Source organism: Microtus oregoni, unplaced genomic scaffold, assembly GCF_018167655.1.
Source record: "Microtus oregoni isolate MIOR12 unplaced genomic scaffold, Mior012 000022F_ref0000154, whole genome shotgun sequence".
NCBI lineage: Eukaryota > Metazoa > Chordata > Mammalia > Rodentia > Cricetidae > Microtus > Microtus oregoni.
The window spans coordinates 20,168,328-20,187,649 of NW_024543081.1; the positions used below are offsets into that span (position 1 = coordinate 20,168,328).

At 49.7% G+C, this 19,322-nt stretch overlaps 1 protein-coding gene across 4 annotated transcripts in view; it reads left to right on the forward strand.

Annotated features, from left to right (window-relative positions):
- Positions 1 to 10,468: 10,468 nt before the first annotated feature.
- The window catches only part of Kcnk9 (potassium two pore domain channel subfamily K member 9), a 42,829-nt gene continuing 33,975 nt past the window's right edge, over positions 10,469 to 19,322 (forward strand). For all 4 annotated transcript variants that reach the window (XM_041672031.1, XM_041672032.1, XM_041672033.1 and 1 more), the window contains exon 1: positions 10,469 to 12,245. In XM_041672031.1, the coding sequence (XP_041527965.1) occupies positions 11,321 to 12,245 (925 nt within the window). In that variant the 5' untranslated portion in view covers positions 10,469 to 11,320. The remainder of the gene's footprint in view (positions 12,246 to 19,322) is intronic.

A 19,322-nucleotide genomic window follows, 5' to 3' on the forward strand; every position in this document is an offset into this window, starting at 1 on the left:
CTCTTCCTTCAAATGGAGCCAGGAGAGGCCTGGTCTCTTGGTCCAGACTTTGCTGTGATTGACTCTCAGGGTATATCTCTTCAGTGTAGAAGCAGGAACCGTTCCCGTCTAGATGGGATTCCTCAGCAACTAAACAGGGCCGCCGGTAGCCCAATGATCCAGGGCCAACAGGATGAATGGAGCAGGGGGGGGGGTGGTATCCAGGAGCGCGCAGGAAGCGCCGGAGCTGAAGGTGCCCGGCTCCCTTACAGGGGACCCTGAGGCCTGCCGGGCTGGCAGGCACTCACCGCTCTGGGTGGGTCGCCTTAGTTTAGGAGCTTAAGACTGTAGTTGAGCACTGGTCCTAGCATACAGCGGGGCAGGGTTGGGGAGGGGTGCTGTGGGTGCTGGGTGGTGCGAAAGAAAGACAGCCCTGCAGAAGGAGCTGGGGGAGGGGGTTTGTGCTCTCTTCCGGGACAGTCCGCCCCTGGGTAGCACACACTCACCCGTCCTGATGGGAATCCTCAGCCTCTCCAATTTTTTTTAATGTAGGTACTTAGTGCTATGAATTTTCCTCTTAGAACTTTATTGTGTCCCATAAATTTGGGGACATTGTGTATTCATTTGCATTTAAGTCTAGAAAGTCTTCGCTTTTCTTAATTTTGTCCTTGACCCATTTGCCAATCAGTAGAGGGTTGTTCATCTTCCATGAGTTTGTAAGCTCTATGCTATTTTTGTTGTTATTGATACTCATTTTTAATTTGTGGTAGTCGGATAGGATACAGGGTGTTATTTCTATTTTCTTGTATCACTTGAGACTTGCTTTGTGGCCAATGATGTGGTCAATTTGGGAGAAACTTTCATGAGGTGTAGAGGAGAAGGTGTATTCTTTTGTGTTTGGGTGGAATGTTCATCGGTTAGTTCCATTGAATTTATAACAGCAGTGGGCTCCAGCATTTCTCTGTTTAGTTTTTGTCTGGATGACCTGTCCTTTGTTGAGTATAAGGTATTGAAGTGTCCCACTATCAGTGTGTGATTTAAGCTAGCATTTCTTTTATGAACTTGGGTGCTCTTGTATTTGGTGCATAGATGTTAAGAATTGCAATATCCACTTGGTGAATTTTTCCTTAGAGTATGTAGTATTATTCGCTATCTCTTACAATTAGTTTTGGCTTGAAGTCTATTTTGTCAGATATTAAAATAGTTACATCTGCTTTCTTAGGTCCATTTGCTTGGCACATCCTTTTTCAGCTCTTTACCCTGAGGTGATGACTATCCTTGATGTTAAGAGATATCAATGAGCAATGTTTGTTGATTCCTGTTATTTTGTTGTTGCTGCTGTTGTGGTGGTGGTGGTGTATGTGCGTTTCCTTTCTTTTGATTTTCTGGTCTGGGATCATTTATTCCTGTGTTTTCTTGAGCATTTTAATCTCTTTTCGTTGGAGTTTTCCTTCTAGCACCTTCTGTAGGACTGGATTTGCACATAGATATTTCTTAATTTAGTTTTATCACAGAATGTCTTATTTTCTCCATCTATGATGACTGAAGTTTTACTGGGTATAATATTCTGGGCTGGCATCTGTGGTCTCCTAGAGTCTGCATTGCATCTGTTCAGGCTCTTCTGGCTTCTAGAGTCTTCGTTGAGAAATCAGGTATAATCCCAATGGGTCAGTCTTATATGTTACTTGGTCTTTTCCCTTTGCCATCTCTAATATTCTTTCTTTGTTTTGTGTTTAGTTTTAATTATTACATGTTGAGGGAATTTCCTTTTCTGGTCTAGTCCATTTGGTGTACTGTATGCTCCTTGTATCTTGATAGGCATCTCCTTCTTTAGGTTGGGGAAATTTCCTTCTGTTATTTTGTTGAAAATATTTTCTATGCCTTTTACCTGGGTTTCTTCTCTTTCCTCAATTTCTATTATTCTTATATTTTATCTTTTTATAGTCTCTTAGATTTACTGGATGTTTTATGCTGGTAGCTCTTTTAGATTTAACGTTTTCTTTGACCAAAGTAGCCATTTCCTTTGTGGTGTCCTCAGAGTCTAAGATTCTTTCTTTCATCTTTTGTATTCTGTTATTGAGGTTTGTCTCTGAGGTTTCTAAATTTTTCATTTCCAAATTTCTCTTAGTTTGGGTTTTTTATTGATTCTATTCCATTTTTTTTTCAGATCTTGAATGATTTTCTTCATTTCCTTCCACTCTTTGCATTTTCATAGATTTCTTTAAAGGATTTATTCATTTCCTCTTTAAGGCCCTCTGTCATATTCATAAAGGCTATTTTAAGGTCCTTGCTTTGTGCTTCAGCTATGTTACGTTACTCGGCACCTGCTGTGGGAGAGTTGCTTTAGTGAAGACCTATTGTCCTGTGTTTTTATGATGTTATCTAGGCATCTGGTTTGAGGAAGATTGTAATTCCAGGTGATGATACCTGGTCTTGTCTTCATTGGGTGGGTGTTTTGTTCCTTGTTTTTTGATGTATTCTCTGGTTCTTAGGAGAGTGTGTTGGCTATGTGTTGCCTGGTAGGAAATTCTTCTGGGATTTTAATAGATGTGCTCACTGGGGTTCTGGGTAAAATGTGATCCTAGGTATTGGAAGCTGACACGTAGGAATGGAGATGGGATGGGGGGCTCAGGGTATCCCCAGGAAGGAGGAAAGCAGAGTGTTCCACTAGGATCTGCTTAGTTTTCCAGTAATGGTGGTAGAGAGTGAGGAGATGCTACAACAGGTATTCAGCTACAGAGCTGGGGATGAGCCTGGGGGTTGGATATGGAGGAGAGGAGGGAGAGTGAAGATTCCAAGCTTGCCTAGCTTTGCCTGCCTGCTTCACTGGCCTACTTGCCTCTCTGTCATCCTTATGTGAAGGGTTCCCAAAGAAATCCTGCTGGAGTTGGAGATTGTGGTAACAGGAAGAGTAGGGAGGAGGAGAGGACTTGGGACCTAGAGATGGGAATGGGGTGGGGGATGGGCTGCAGCAGGTAGCCTGCTAGAGAGCCTGGGATGAGGCTGGAGACTGGATTTGGAGGAGTGGAGGGAGATGTAAAGATCTGAAACCAACCTATACACTTCCCTGGAGAATTTCATACTGTGGATTTTGACCAGACTTGCTCCTTCCCCCAACTGCTCCCAGATCCACCCTCATCTCCCCACCTACCTACCTTTGAGTTTTCTTCCTTATTTTTTAGTATGCCTTTTAAACCCATTAAGTTCAATTTTTTTTGGTAAGTACATTTTGTCATGGGGTCTGTCCTGGAGTGTTGTTGACCTCTAAGGGGAGGGGGTCCCATAAAGAAAATTGACTTTTCCTCTGCAGCAGCTTTCAAATGCTGATAGCTTCTCAGCCAGCGGTGGGATTTTGTGCCCACCTTCGCACTCCATGCTAGGATTTTCTGGCTTGAGCTTGTATAGGTCTTGTGCAGGCTGTCACAGAGATTCTGTGTGTGTGTTTGAGTCCTATGTATCTGCCCTGTTGTATCAGGAAAACACTGTTTCCTTGAAGTCATTCACCACCTCTGGTTCTTTGTCTTCAGAAAAGATCCCTGTGGGGAGGGATGCGGCCTAGAAGACTCACTGAGGGTTGAACATGCCATAGTTTCTTCTTCTCTGCATGCTGCCCATTTGGGGAGATCAGTGTGACTATCACTGTTAGAGTAGCTAGCAGGGATCACAGCTGCGTGAGGTTGATGTGTTTGTGTAGACGGGGCCTCGTGTTGTACCATGTTGGCTCTTAACACATTATGTACCCAAAGATGACTGTAAGTTTCTGACTTTCCAGTATCTCTCTCCAGAGTTCTGGGATTACAGGTGTGTACAGCTCACACCCAGAGCCTTGTTCATTCCAGGCAAACACTCAACCAACTGAACTAGCTTCTTGATTTGTTTATTTTTAGAACTAAAGATATTTTTTAAATTAAAGATGTATTTTATTGTGTGTGTGTGCACGTGTGCATGCATGTCATAGAGTGCATTCATGTAGATACCAAAGGATCACTTATGGGAGTCAGGTCTCTTCTTCTACTGTGTGGGCCCTGCAGATTGAACTCAAATCAAATAATTGGAGGCAAACACTTTTAGTATACTGAATCATCTCACTTGCCCTATTAAGTTTTATTCATTAAAAAGGCAGAAGAATGGGTCAATAAGTGCCCCTTGACTCTAACTAATACTAACCCTGGGTAGTGGGGGAGGTGATGGAGAGAGGTCATCAGTGTCATTTTTTTGTCTACCCATGTTCCCTGTGTCCATTTTGTGAGTGGGGTCAGAAAATGACCATTAACCTGTGTTCTGTGCCAAGGCTGGGCACTCAGAAATGAAGGCTGGGGTCAGGATGCTCTCTGCTGCTCAAGAGGCTCAGACCTGGCCTGCAGTGTCAGTTTCTGTGTGACACATATTGTCCTCCTCTATTGGCCAGGCTGCTGGTCCTGCCTCTCCAGCCTGTTAATGAGTCTCAGATGATGGGCGCAGGTTTACTGACTGTAGCAAACTCTCTGGGAGCTGTCAGCAGCCTCTGATTGATCCTGGGCTCCATTTGGGAGTGCGACACAGCTTTTTATGGGCCAGGTGGGAGCTGAGCAGAGGACCAGACCACCTTAAGAAACTTGAATTCTACTAATCTGGTTTTCTCTAGTGGAAAAGGGCATCAGGGGATTGCATGGTGGTTTCATGGCAGAGAGCTTTGTGGGGAGAGCCTCAGCTGGCTTTGCCTTTGGTTATTTCCTTCACTTGCCAGGTGACCTTGACTCTAAGAAGATCCCATTTACCATGAAATGATACTCCTACCATTAAAATTCTAACCCTGGATGCAGACCACATCCATCCCCAAAGAATTTTATTCCTGCAGTGGATGTATGGATATCCTCTGCCCATTTGGGATATCATAAACAATGTATTGACAAGTTTGAAGCTTGGAAATCTCCAGTGAGATCATCAGGATTTGGCGACCTGTTTACGGTCAATTCCGCATGTCACCCACCCATGTCCTTGGAAGCCAGGACCCTGACAAGTCAAAGGCTATGTTCCCTGAGCCTCTGTAAGACCCAGTCTCTGAGTCCTTCTTTCATCACTGGCTTGTGCCTCAGAAGCTCTAAACCATCTTCCTTTTTGTGCTACCTCTGGTGTTTACATTGTGGGCAACAAACTCTGAGGATTCATTTTAGTATCTTTCAAACTTAACCCATCAGCCACAAAACAGTTTGGGGCACCTGCTGAGTACCAGGGTGTGGAGGCTCCCATCTGATCAATCTTTATGCCATTACTTCATCACATGGCCTCATCCTTGTGACCTGTGCCTTTTTAAAAAGGGCAGGGGAAGCCGGGCGGTGGTGGCGCACGCCTTTAATCCCAGCACTCGGGAGTCAGAGGCAGGCAAATCTCTGGGAGTTCGAGGCCAGCCTGGTCTACAAGAGCTAGTTCCAGGACAGGCACCAAAGCTACAGAGAAACCCTGTCTCGAAAAAACAAAAAAAGAAAAAAAAAGGGCAGGGGAGTGGAGATAGCTCTCTGCCTGCCATAGCCTGCAGCTCCCACCATTGTATTAATTTCAGATACTTTGGCTCCTCACTAACCAGGGACAATAAGAGTGGCTTTCTGGGGTCTTCATTAGGACTTCTCTGACTACAGCCATGAATGGACCCTCCCTCAGACATGGCTCTCCAGCCTGAGGAAGAGGGAAATTCCTAGAGGCACCAGATGTAGCATCAGAGTGGACCCTTAGCAGGCAGACAATGGTGACTCAGATGAGAGGAGCTACAGGAGCCTGGATTGGAGGGTGGGAATGATGAAAAGAGGGTGTCTGCCCTACCGGTGGGTTTTCAGCATGGACATGCAAGGTCAGCCTGTTCAAAGGAAAGGTCTGACTTCCTGACAGAAAGATGGACATGTTCAACTGAGCTGAAGGTAGGAACTCAGGAAGAAGGAAGCTGCCAGACCCTAGTACTCAAGAGGTGCTCCAGACTGTACCACAGATCCTGGTCTAAAAAGAGATACTAAGATGAGTTCCCCAGAACCCAGACTGTCCACTTTTCTACATTCAGCTCTTTAGCCTGGGGCAGCCGCTTCCAAAATGGGCTTCTAGGACCTGGTGCTGCTTCACCTATAGGCAATTCCATCACTGAGTGAGTTTGGAAAACTCTGGTCATGGTACTACTGTGTGTGTGGGGTAATCCTTGTTAGCAGACCTACATCTCCAAGAAGACCCATGTTCTATTGTTTAACCCAGGGCTGATGAAACGGTGTGACTTTAAACCATACTAGCTCATATACCGAGAAGAGTCTGGGGAATACTGGGTGGGCTTCCTGCCCCACACCTGGGGTGCTCTCCTCTGGGACCTGACACTGGCAGAAGGCTGGAGTGATGGCAGACTACCAACCATGCAAATCACATGACTTTGGGACTTGCCAAAGGCTGGATGGGGAGCCTGTTCTTGGGGCTTAGTTCCTTTTCCTGTCTCCAATGGGGGAAAAGCAATTTGAGGAAGGAAGGGCTTATTTTGGCTCACAGTCTCAGGTTAGACACAGGGACAGCATGGTGGCAGGAGCTTGAGGGAGCTGCCATATCATGTCCACAGTCAGGAAGTAGGCTGGAATGCAAATGCTCAGCTCTCTCCCCTCCTGTTAGTCAGCCCAGGACTCCACCCCAAAGAGTGCTGCTGCTCACAATTAAGATGAACCTTCCTGCATCAATTAGCATAACCTAGGTAACCCCTCACAGGTGTGCCCAAAGGCGAGCACAGTCTAGATTCTATCAAGTTGACAGTATTAACCATCCCAGGGTTCCACAGTGGGAAGACTCCATACTGCTCCTCCTTCAAGGTGAGCCTACGAGAGAACTCACCCTACCCCATGGAAAGTGGCATTCCCAAGGATTAAGAATGTCCAGAGAGGCACTGGAAGATCTGGCTTACAACCAGCAAAAAGAAACTACCCTGGGCTTGCAGTGGCACCAGCTTGGGATACTTGGCACAGAGCACTGTGCCTCCTCCCTTCCCCTTCCTCTACCTGCAACCCCTGTAGCCAGACACACTGTGGGGATGTGAAGAAGCACTGAGTTGCTTCCCTTCTTCCTTATTCATTGTGGTGCCAGGATTTGCAAGCCCACTGGCCTCTCTCTGCTAGAGGGCTGGAAGCAAGGCTGCAGACAAAGCACACTATGTGAACAGAACAAATAACTAGGTGGCAGAGTTACAAAACCATGGTGTGTTTTATTAGCTAACAAGATGCATCTACGTTTAGTAAAGAAAGAACCAAAGTGCAAGGAGGCCTAGGGACTGCCTTCTGAAGGGGTGCAGAGGGCCTGGGTGCCCACTCACAGGCCACAGCTGTGCCCTGTATTGACATCCCCAGAGCCTTGCCCTCCCTCCCTGTCTCAGCTCTTCCCTGAACCTCCTAGTCATGCCCAAGTATAGTCAAGAAGCCCCAGGGTTGCCCTTATCAACCTGCAGCCCTACCTGGGAAGGAGAGCTGTCACTGTCTCAAAGGTGGACAGGTGACCCCACGCCAGACAAGGGCAGGAAGAATTTCTGAGCTTAATTGGCAATTATTCAAAGGATAAAGACATTTTACCATAATAGATTTTTTTCTAGCATTAAAAAAATGTCCATGGCCCAGCACCCAACCCTGGGAGTCAGGATTCTCAGAACCACCCATGAAGTGAAGGGGGGCGGGGTTTGCTGTCACTAATCTAATGCTCTCTGGGCATCAACCTGTAGTGGTAGCTGAGCATCTTTCTTGAGAATGGCTGAAGATCAGAGAAACAAAACAGCAAGCCATCAGAGAAACCCTTGACCTCTTCCAATGCTCAGACGGAAGGGGCGATCCTCAGACTGCCTAGACTGCACCTTCTCCACAAAACCTCAGGTTCCGATGAGCTGTCTCCTCCTCCTTGTATACCCCTCTCTGTCCAGCCACAGCACTCCTAACTCCACCTCCCTAGTGCTGGGATTAAAGGGCTGGGACCACCTTTGTGTGAGTTCTATTTCTCTTTTTAGGCAGATTCAATCTCTCCTGTACCCCATGGTGGCTGTGAGTCCTGAGATTAAAGGTGTGTGCCTCCCCACCCCCTGGCCCCTATTGGTTTAGTTCTGCAATCTTATCTTCAGGCAAGCTTTAAATACAGGAGTGATGAGCCTGGGTGGAGAGGAGTATCTTAGGAGGAGGAGACAGCTTGTTGAAGTCTGAGATGTGGTGGAGAAAGCGTAGTTTAGGTAGCCTGAGGATCGCCCCTTCACTCTGAGAACTGATAGAGGTAAAAGGTCTCTCTAGTGACTTACTGCTTTGCTTCTCTGATCTTCAGGCAAGTTTGATTTATTAAAATGCAATCAAATTATCACTACAAATAGGGATGCAGGCAAAATAGTTAGGACCCAGGCTCTGCTCCAAGGATCTCCAGTTCCATAGGCGATCAAAAGACATTCAAGGACTGGGTTGTGGCGCGTGGATGGGGAACTTGGGTCTAAAAAACCACTGTTTTTCTGATGGGAAAGTTGGAAAGAAACCCGGAGACAGTTGGTTCCAGATGGAGTAATGCTGTGGTCTTTGACAGGAGGCCCTTTCCTTCACCTATGGAGCAAGGGGTTTGGGGGATAATTTCAAGCCGAAGTTCCATTTTTCCGAAGGACTGCATGTAACTGGAGCCTCATAAATCGAATACAAGTGTCTCTGCGCAAAGCCTGGAATCCTGTCCTTGGAGCTCAGTCCATCCCATCCCCGCCCCCTCCCACTCGCCTTTGGGGATAGCTTGGACTTCACTGCAGTCTAGTTGACTCTAAAGTGGGCATATCTGTGGATCGGAGTCCAGTGCCCCCTGGTGGTACCGAGACACACAAACCTTTTTGGACCTCTTGGGTGTCACTGCTGCCAGAGCTGCGGGAGGCCTGATTGGGGTTCCGTCGTGGGCTGAGCCACGGCTCAATTAATTACCAGTTGCTGGGAATCCTTGTCGCTCGCTTGTGGTGACTCACCCCGCAGCCAGACTCACTTGCCAAGCACGGTGGTGGTGGTGTGGGAAGGGGGTGAGGGCTTGGATTCTAAAATGGATTTGGGGGAGTGCACCTGCTCCGGTGGGGCTTCCCATTCGCGTACCTGAAGACCCCATGGAGACATGACTGTCCAGACATAGTGCAGAGCGCCAACGCCCCTGTCCTGTGGTGCACCCACAAGCCTTTGAATTTGGGTGAAAAAGCTTTTTACCTAAGGCCTACAGGAAGCTCCAAACCCACCAGGCTGAGTATGGGTAGACAGAGGCAGACTATGATCCGGGAGGCTGAAGAACACGGGGCTTCTTCGAACTCAACAGCTGGGTCTGATTCACAGGCTGCTTTTATTCCTGTGGTCAGTTTCTAGCTCTGGCCTCTTAGCTATTGCCTGGGCGAGGGGGGGGGGGGGTGTCGCCAGATTCCCCTATCTGCATCTCTTCCTTGTCTAGAGACGGAGAAGATAGCCTAGCCAAGGAAAGCAAATCCGGGGGTCTCAAGACCTTGGTTTTACATCTAGGGGTGTTTTGTGTGAGGAAAACCTCTCAGCGACCTGAAGAGAGGTGGATGGGTGGGAGATCCCGAAGGCCTAGACAGAGAGATACGGGCTTATTCGCTGTAAAAGACTAGGTGCTCTTTGGCAAGATCTTCCTGTCCCATCCCCAAGCCTGAACTTAACAGGCTGAACTTCGCCGCGGTTTGCTGGAGGGACGCTCTCTGAGCTCCTCTCCTCTGCCATGGAAACAAGAAAAAATTAGAGAAGAAACAGGGAGCATACTGGGGGAGAGAGGGAATGCGAATTCTTCCTGTCCTTCCTTTCTTGAGGTGTGTGTGCCTCTAAGAGTGGCGGTCTGCGCTATTCGCCAGAGCTCTAGGGGTAAGTAGCTGGGTTCGGCAGGTGCAGGACCACTGGAGACACATCTGGCATCCCACCATGGGGACTGAGGAGGCTGTTAAAACCCCAACACACTAGGAGGCAGTGCCCCAGCCAGTAGGGTGCTGCTGTGCCAGGTGGCTGCTGCAGCTGGAAGTCTGTGTGTGTGTTCCTGTGTGTGTGTTAAGGGGGGGGGGGACGGCGAGGCCACTGTTGCTGCACTCCCAAGTGCTCATAGCCCCTCCCCCTTCTATTCACCACACTCCGGGTTTCTTAAGGCTCTAATCTGCCTCCACTGGCCGAATTCGTTTCTCGTCCTCAGCTGCGGGTTTCTCAAACTCTCCACTTTTCCAAGGCTGTGTGCGCTCTTAGGGGAGCAGGATAGAAGAAACCCAGGCATTCGTGTTTATCCACCCACATCCCAGTCGAAACTGACTAGCGGCTGGGCTCCTACACCCGTACCCTGTGGCAGCACCCAGTTTTACCCCTCTCCCTCCCCCTCTAGCCACCTAGCGAGCACCCTGCTCAGCACTAGGTCTGCTGCAGAAGCTGCCAGCGCTGCCTCACCAGCTGGCTAGGGACCAGGCGGGAGGTGGCGCGCCCCGGAGGCTGCAGGAGGGAGGAAGGAAGAGAAGGGAAAGAAGAGAGGAGAAGAGAGGAGGGAGGGAAGCCGGTCCTCGGAGTAGCCTCCCCCCCCCCCAACCCCATCCCTCCCGCCAGAGCGGGGCAGTCAAACGCAAACACGCGCGCACGCACACTCGCGAATACATACACTCGGGCTCCCTCCGGCGCGCACGCACAGCGCCTCAGGCAGACCAGAGCGGAGGCTGCCTCTCCTGACTCCTGGACGCCAGAGTCTTGGGATCCTCCGTGGCTGATGAGCCTTTGCCTGCCCCTATTCCTACCCTTCAGTTCCTCCAGGCCCGCGGGACCACTCCCGCCGCCGCCACCTCGCCCGCCACCCTGGAAGGAGCTGGCTGGCCGACCATCGCTGCGCAGTTCCCTCGTCGCCCTCAGGTAGCTCCGTTGTAGCTCCTGTCTTGGTCTTCGCCCTGTTCCTGAGCTTCGGAGGCTGAGTGAAACAAACTTCGCAGACCGGCTGACGCCCGACGGGGCCCGCATGCCCCGCACTCCCAGGTGGGCACAGGACATTAGGACTTTGGGGCATTGGGCTGCCTTGCCCATTGCACCTGCTAGATAGACGCTCTCCCTGCTTGCAGGGGATTCTAGAGACATCTTCACTTAGCAAACTTTTGTTTCCTCACCCAAAGGGGTGAGGAAAGCTAGAGGGAGAAGTTGGTCTCCTCCCGGCAACCGCCATCCTGGAGGCGATTAGCTGGGCCCCGCTAACCGCGGAACGCATCCAGAGAGATGCCGAACCTCTCCCCGGGTCGCCTTCTGTACCGACTCCTGATCCTGCCCCAGTCCGGTCCGCGGTCTCGAGAGGCCAGGTGCCGAGGACCACGCAGCCCGCGCGAAATGAGCATGGGCCATCCATACGCATGACCATCCGCACTGGGGCAAGTCGCTTGACCCAGGCCTGGCGTAGGGTGTCCCGCGTCCAGGATCGCTGGCCTCCGCACCCTAGTGATGCTATGAGCATGCCTACCCTCTTGCCTATCCCAGTGGTGGTCACCACGCCCGCGGACCCCATTGAATTCGTGGAATCGGCTGCACTGGGTGAGCCCGCTACGCCTGCAGAGTCCATTGTGCCCGCGGAACCCACTACGCCTGCAGAATCGGTTGTGCCCATGGAACCCGCTACACCCGCAGAGCCGGTTGGGCACGCGGAACCCGCTGCGCCCGCGGAACTTGCTGCTCCCACAGAGTCCACCGAGCCTGCCGAACCCGGGGCATCCGCTGAGCCCGCGGAACCTGCAAAATACAGGGAGTCCACTGTGACCATCGAGACGGAGGAGCCCCAGGCACGCGGGAACGCTCCTCAGCTTGAAGGTGTTGAAGTTCGGAACAGTGAGGACCCCCAAGATGATTCTATCATTTCCAGCATCAGCTGCGGCATCTGCTGTTACCACCGCTTACAACTTAGACTCCATCGCAGAGGAGGCTTCGTCCGTGCGGCGCTGCATTGGGAAGCGCGCCCTGGTTTGGCTCATTTTCCTTTTGGCGGCTCCTTTTTTGCAGCCATGAAGCGGCAGAACGTGCGTACCCTGTCCCTGATCGCCTGTACCTTCACCTACCTGCTGGTGGGTGCTGCTGTGTTCGACGCCCTTGAGTCCGACCATGAGATGCGCGAGGAGGAGAAACTTAAGGCGGAAGAGGTCCGCATCAGAGGCAAGTACAACATCAGCTCCGATGACTACCAGCAGCTGGAGCTGGTGATTCTGCAGTCTGAACCCCACCGTGCTGGTGTCCAGTGGAAATTCGCGGGTTCCTTCTACTTTGCCATCACCGTCATCACAACTATAGGTAAAGAAGGGTTATAGAGCTACCAGGCTCCGGAGGGAGGAGTCCCAGGGAAATAGTGTGCAAGGCTGGGTAGGGGGTTCCCAGGTTCAAGACAGCCCCATGTTTCTGTGTCTCACCCCTCAGGGAATGATCTCAATTCCTCCAGGGGATCCTATCTGGTGCTCCATACTGCTCTGGTGGGCCAGGCTTGTGAACTTCCAGAGACAGAATGCTGTTGTCTTGAGGGTGGAGGTGCCACTTTTTTTTTTTTAAAGAGTGGAGCGCTAAGAATAATCTCACAGCGGACACCCACCCACCTGTGAGGGCTGTGCTTCCCTGAGTGGGTTCTAAGCCTTACACTTACTACCTCTTGGGGAATGTGGGACAAAGCTGGCTGGGTGACAGAGGGCTGTTTATGGGTCTATGGGTGATGGTGGTACTGACCCTTCCTCAGATAGGGGCCATTTGGGAGCCAAGATTTCAGCACCCATTATTTTTCCTTTGAGTTGTAGAGTGTGTTAGGTCCCAGGAGAAGAGTTTTCTCTTCGTTGGTTGGGATGGGGTTGGTAGCAGGTGACCTGTGATGTGGTCCTGATGGGTTGAATAGGCAGTGCTTGCTTGTACTGTGGACTAAGAGTGAGGACCAAAGGAGTCTGGATGTTGCTTGAAAACTAGGGGTGTTTAACTCACTGTGGGAAAGAGTCTGTCTGGTACAGATGGGGTTGCCTATAGATTCTCAGACTCTGGCCACTGTCCACAGAGTAGTCTCTGGTGGGTCCCAATGACTGTACCCCAACTGAGGTTGGGGTTGGGGAACACCTCTAGCCTTGCACATGGAGACCTGTGGGAATATGAGTGTCATACGTCACCCCAGGGGATGTGGTAGATACTCTTCAGGCAGGAGGCAAAATAGTGCCTCTGGCTGGCCAATTGCCCTGTCATGGCACAATGCCTAGGGCATCTCCTTGGACCTGTGAGAGCCAGAATGTTGTCTCAGAGGTGGTCTCTTGCCCCTGATGAGAGCCATCTTCCTTTCCTGGACCACCCACTAATTTCCCTATGATACTTTTCTTTTCCTGAAAAGCCCTGCATTGCTGGAGGGGGGGGGGCGGGGAAAGGACACAAGACTTCAGGGTGCTAAATGCAACAGGAAACACCAGCCCAGGACAACCTGTCTTTCGTTCTTGTTTGAAAGGACTTTTAAAGAGTTGCCTTTTAAAAATATGTGCTAAATCAGTGCCAGTTTTTATGTTTGGGGGAAGAAAGTCACCCTTCAGTTGTCTATATGACAGGCTTTGCCCCTGCTGGCTCCTAAGCGCCCTCCCCCCACAGGTTAGAGAAGAGACCAGCAGGTGACTGTCTTTGAACTGTGGTGGTGATATGCAGATGTGCAAGTCATTGGTTCTGGTGGCAGGTGTATTTGCTGGAAGGCAAGACTGTGCTTGTGACACGGACAGAGGGGAGACACCTCATAGTCTTCTAAAAGTGCCATTTGTCATCTAGCTCTGAAAAGGGGGGGGGTTGTTTTTCAGGCTGGTTCCCTGTAGTAAAATCAGCCCAGAAAACTTAACCAGTCCCAAGATGCGGGTGGCTGGGGTTAAAGACAAATACAGTTATGTTGCAGCATTCCTTAAAAAAATATTTGAGGTTGAGGAGGCTCTCGCTGAGGTATGTTGCCTTTATTGATTTTATTGGCAGTTCTGGACATAAGCTTCGAATATTTGAAACTTCCAAGGAAATAGTGTCAAGGGAAGAGGAGCTAAAAGCAACTGTTGTCTTAGCCCCTTGGATAGGGGCTCTCATTAGTACAGGATCTGGGCCACTTGAGAAAGAGCTAAGATGATTTTTCTCATTTCCTTTATTGGATTTTCTACTGACTTGGGGAAAAGATTGCAAACACACACGCACATGAATATGCTCTCATGTGCACACACATGCAGATATCTACATAAATCCACACTCTCATGCATGTTCACATGCATATATGCATATACTTAGATACATGCACATGCATATATCCACACTCATGCATATTTATATACATGTACAATACACTTATATGCACAGACATATGTGAACACAATACTCTTACATACATGTATACATACGCATGCACACGTGTATACATGCAGACACATGTATGCAGGCAGATACACATCCAGACATACACATTCAATTGCACACACATCCACATGGATACATACTTGCTTGCACTCATACACACCTGCCTATATGCACACACATACACATGTATATGCATACACACACAAACACAGTTAAAGCAGCTGTGCTTGAGTGGAATCTGGAGCCTGCCATACAGGAAGACCACAGTGATGCCATTTTCTGACCTCCAGCCTCAGTTTCCCCACCTGTAGAACTTGTATTTATTAACCATTGGCTAGTGGCCTTTTATCATCAGCTGTGGGAATGTAGGTTCCCCACCCCAGCTCTGCTCATTGTAGTGCTTAGGACTTTTGCTTTTGACTGACTGAGCCCCTTGCTGTCTGCTTGAGTGCTGTTCCACAAAAACACCCACATCTGTAGGAAACAAAGCACCTTTGCACTTACTTTTGTTTTCTTTCCTTTTTTAACTACACATACAAATGAAAGTGCTTTTAGGCCCAGGATAAAAGCCAGCCCCAAGCCATGCCCTCAAAGGAATGTGTCTTCTATTGGGCAATGATACCAGCAAAAGTGAGCTTCGTTTTCATAGCTAATTCCTTTTTCACCTAAGTTTGGGTGATCGTGTGTGTGTGTGTGAACTTTGCACCCAAGTCTCTGTGGTTGTGCCAAGAGTCCTGGAGCTGTCTGATGAATGTGGCTTCTTAGATGCAGTTATTAGCTTACTCTGTAAAATGGATTTTCAAAACATATACAGTTACTTCTTCATTTTGAATCTGTGACTATGCTTTCCTGAAAGTCTTTGGAGGCTATTCCACAGACTCTGGCCCTAGCTTTCTGGGGAGTCTTGTGAATACCAACTGCCCTCGTAACCAGGTCCAGTTCTGGTGCCCATTCTTTCCTGTGGCTGTCAGGTGGCGGCCACTTGTAGCTCTCCTTAAAGGGGCTTTACTGTTTGGTTTTCAACTTGGGCAAGACTCCCTTGCCTGTAGCCCACTGACCCAATTGGCTGTACAATTGAAACATCCCCTTCCAAGACCTGTTATGCAAGTGGGAGAAGTAGGTGGTACCGAGGGGCGGGTCTGCATCGGCATAGGAGTTTTATTAGAATTACCTCTGCTTGGGGCTGAGGTCTTGGAGCTTGTATAATATATCACTGGTATAAACTTATCACCTCCCACAGTGGGAGGTTCAAGCTAAAACTGTCCCACAGTCAGCCTCTTTGCACAATCATGTGCCAGAGATGGGATTTCCATCACACTTTGTTTTTCCAATCTAACACCTGTAGTCTAGGTTGGCTACCTTCAGGACCATTAGAAAGGAAGCCACCAGATGCCCTCTGTAGAACTATGGAGGACAACTTAAAGACTGGGTTTGCCATGGGGAAAGAAGGGTTGGCTTGTGGTTTCTCTTCTCTAGCTACAGTTTTGGGGGACAGGGAGGAAGTTCACACTTCCTGACTCTCTGGGCCCATCTGAAGCTGAGGTTGCTGCTGTAGGAATGGAAGTGACTGGTTTAGGACTGGGGTCTTCAGGTGATGGTGGGGCCCACTGAGAGAATCCCTAGGGGTCCTGCCCTGCTCTAGACAGACATTGAACTCCTTCCTTAATGAGGTAAAAGCAGATCATTAAACTAACTTTTCCCAAAGCGGACAGCATTCATCATGAGTTTATCATGGGTTTTGGGTGTGGTTTGTGATCCACAGTCTTGTCCAGCACCTTCCCTGCCTTGCTTGTGTCACCTTCAATACTCTGGGGACAGTCTAGATGACAAGATAAGGACTGGCCTTGGCAGAAGGGGCTGGAAATCCAGATAGTTGGTTGTAGTCTAGTGTGAAGCACAGGTACAAGTAAACTCAGTGAGACCCTTTACCTGTCCTATGCCATCCACCAGGCTGAGCATCCTTACCCAACCTAGAAACCACCTTCCTCCCAGAGTCCTCCAAGCCCCACCCTTGCCCTTCTCTCCTCCTGTCAGTTTCAGCTTTGTGGATTCTGCTCATTCTACCTCGGATCCACACTACCTTTGTTCCCTGACTTGCAGTGTCCAGTACAGTGCATCCCATGGAGCAGGCAACTCACAAAGGTCTGAAAAGCTGAAGCAGGACCAATGGGTCAGACAGGCTGGTGCCTGAGAAATCATGGCACTTACACACACACTCCCTCTTCTTCTCCCCTCTCTCTCTTTTCACCCATGAGCTTGTGGGAACACCATCCTGCTTGACAGATTAGGAAACTGAGGCAGATAAGGCAATGCACACCAAGGTAGAGTGCATGGAAGACCATATGCAAATTGGGTCTCCTTACTGCAGGTTCTAGCTGGAAGTTATCCAGTTCATGGTGGGCCTGTGTGCCCGGCTTTTCATTTGGGGAACCTGCCCAGCCAGATCCGGGTGATGGGTAGCCATGGGGGCAAGACGGTTCTGGGCTCTTTATATGCAGGCTGATAGCTACCATGCTGAGAACACAGGAAGTGCCTGTAGACAGCTCTGCCTTCCTAGGTCCTCCCTAGTCCTGGCCGTGGTCTCTCCTCATTCAACTCAAGGATCTTTAGCAAGCTTCCTGCCTACAGTTGCCATGGGGAAAGCAGGGTAGCAGGGGTGTTGGTTTGGAGTAGCAACCCAGACACTTCTCCCTAGACACTCAGGGCTCTGAAAAGAGGAAGAGATGAGAGACAAGGACTTCTAGGCACTGGTTACATTCACTTGCTCTGTCCTGGCTTCCCTTACCCAGGAAGCCCAGAGAGGGCAGAGTAGGAGTGGGAGGTGGATCAGGTCAGGGCGGGTGTCCTAGTAGTGGGTTTCCACGTACTTACCACGGGCCCCTCTATCCACCCATGCCGATGCACTTGTATACTCATTTACACTGCAACCACACAGCCACTTAAACATTCTACCACCCACAAGTATTTTTAAATCTTTGGTGGGCTTGCCATTCATTGCCTCACCCAACACTGCCATCCACTGCTCAAGTGCCACTATTATCCATCCCCACCTGCTCATCATTTGTTCTCCATTAGCCAGTCTTCGTCACTTATTCCATCACCCAACACTGCACCGCTCAGCCCTGCAAACCCCCGCCATTCAGCTTCTCCTACTGATGCACACTGTGGTCCTGGTGCTTTTCATTCAGCATCCGATACCATGTCACTCACTCCCTCCACCTAACATGCCATTTGTGAGTTTCTACCCAAACCGGTCATTCATTCCCTGGCCTGCTACTGTACTGCTCAGGTTCTGCATGTGCCTGTCCTTTATTTCCCATCAGCCACTGCTTCATTCACCACTCCACGGGCACCTCCCACTGTCACACCTGCTCTCATAGCACCCATTCTTCCATGAAAGTCCCCCGTCTGACACGGGTGTCACTTTGTTCTACATAACCTGTCATCGATTGCCGTCTTCGCATGGTTCAGCCTGCTGCACGCCTGCCACTCCTTCTCCCGTCAACCAGCGCCCCATCCAGTTTTCTACACACATACAGTTCTTTCCCCCGTCTACCATTTGGTCACTAGGGCCTCCCTTCCTCTGTCATTCATGCTTGCACCTGACACTGTAGCTGTCACAAAGTGACTGGGATGGCTATTACCCATTTTTCTAAATTGCCACGTGTCATGTGATCCTCCACAGAACTAGCTTTCATCCCTCTCCCATTAGAGTATCATGTGGTCCTCCACCCCCATGCCATCCGTTTCCCCATTCACTGTTACGTCCCTTAGTGCTCCATACACCTGCCAGCCACTTCTTTATCTCCATCCACTGTCCGCTCCCCTTCCTCCCTACCATTACCTCAGCCACTTTCTCCTTGCCTATTGGTTTTACACAGTCCTCCCCCCCCCGCCATTCAAGCATCCAGCTGCCACCTCATCATTCCGTTCTTCATGCCCCGTCACTCGCCTCCAGCCTGTCTTTGTATAACTGAGTTTCTTCACATCCCTGGTCCTTTGCTTCCCTTGATGTCCTACGGTTCCCCTCTGACGTCATGACTGTCTCATCCAGGCAGCTTCCATCCTCCCAGTTTGCCTCTGACATCATCACTCTCTCATCCAGGCAGCTTCCATCCTCCCAGTTCCCCTCTGACATCATCACTCTCTCATCCAGGCAGCTTCCATCCCCAGTCTCTCACTGAAACTCAGTTCTCCACACCTGTCACCCACTTCCTTGCCACCATTCTTTTAGTCACCCATACGCTGGCCAACCACCCCTCCCTACATCATGTACTGTGTCCTTGATCTTCAGATACCTGTCACTCAAGCCCTACACGCCGTTGTAACTCTCAGTTCGCCAACTCCCTCTCTTTATTTTTTCCATCCACTTCTGGATCCACAGCCTCCCATGCCCTTGTCATTCATTTTCCATGGGTCACAAATTCCCTCCAACCCCCGTAGACGCCCCCTTCACTCCACCGTCTTATACTGTACCACCCACCCTCTGTCTAAGTCACCATCCATTCCTTCAGCTGATGAAAACTGTTCGGTTCTTGCCCGCCTGTCAGTCGTTTTAACTCTGGCTATTGCATGGCCCATCCTTCCAGTAGTAGTCAATCGTTTTCCATTTGCCAGCGTCCAGGTAGTTCATCTTTCCACCTGTCTGCCCTTCTCCACACACAACTGTACCATCGCGTCCTTCCTAACCATGTCACCTGTTTCGGAGCCACCACAGCACCACTAAGCTTCCAAGCACCCGTTACTCATTCTTCTAAGCGCCAGTACGTTATTTAATCCCACAGGTACCTGCTGTCTGTTCCCAGATGTGCCACAATGTCACTCACTCCTCAATGCACATGTCGCTCATTCCTTTACACACCATGAATATCTCAGTTCACCTTGCAGCTGCCATTTACCCTTCTGTGCACCAGTACATCATGCAGTCCTTCATTGCTCAGGTCTCCATGTACTCGCCACTCATTCCTCTAAGAACTGTTACACCATAGCCCTACACACACCTGTCATTCACCCCCTATGTACCACGCCATCACC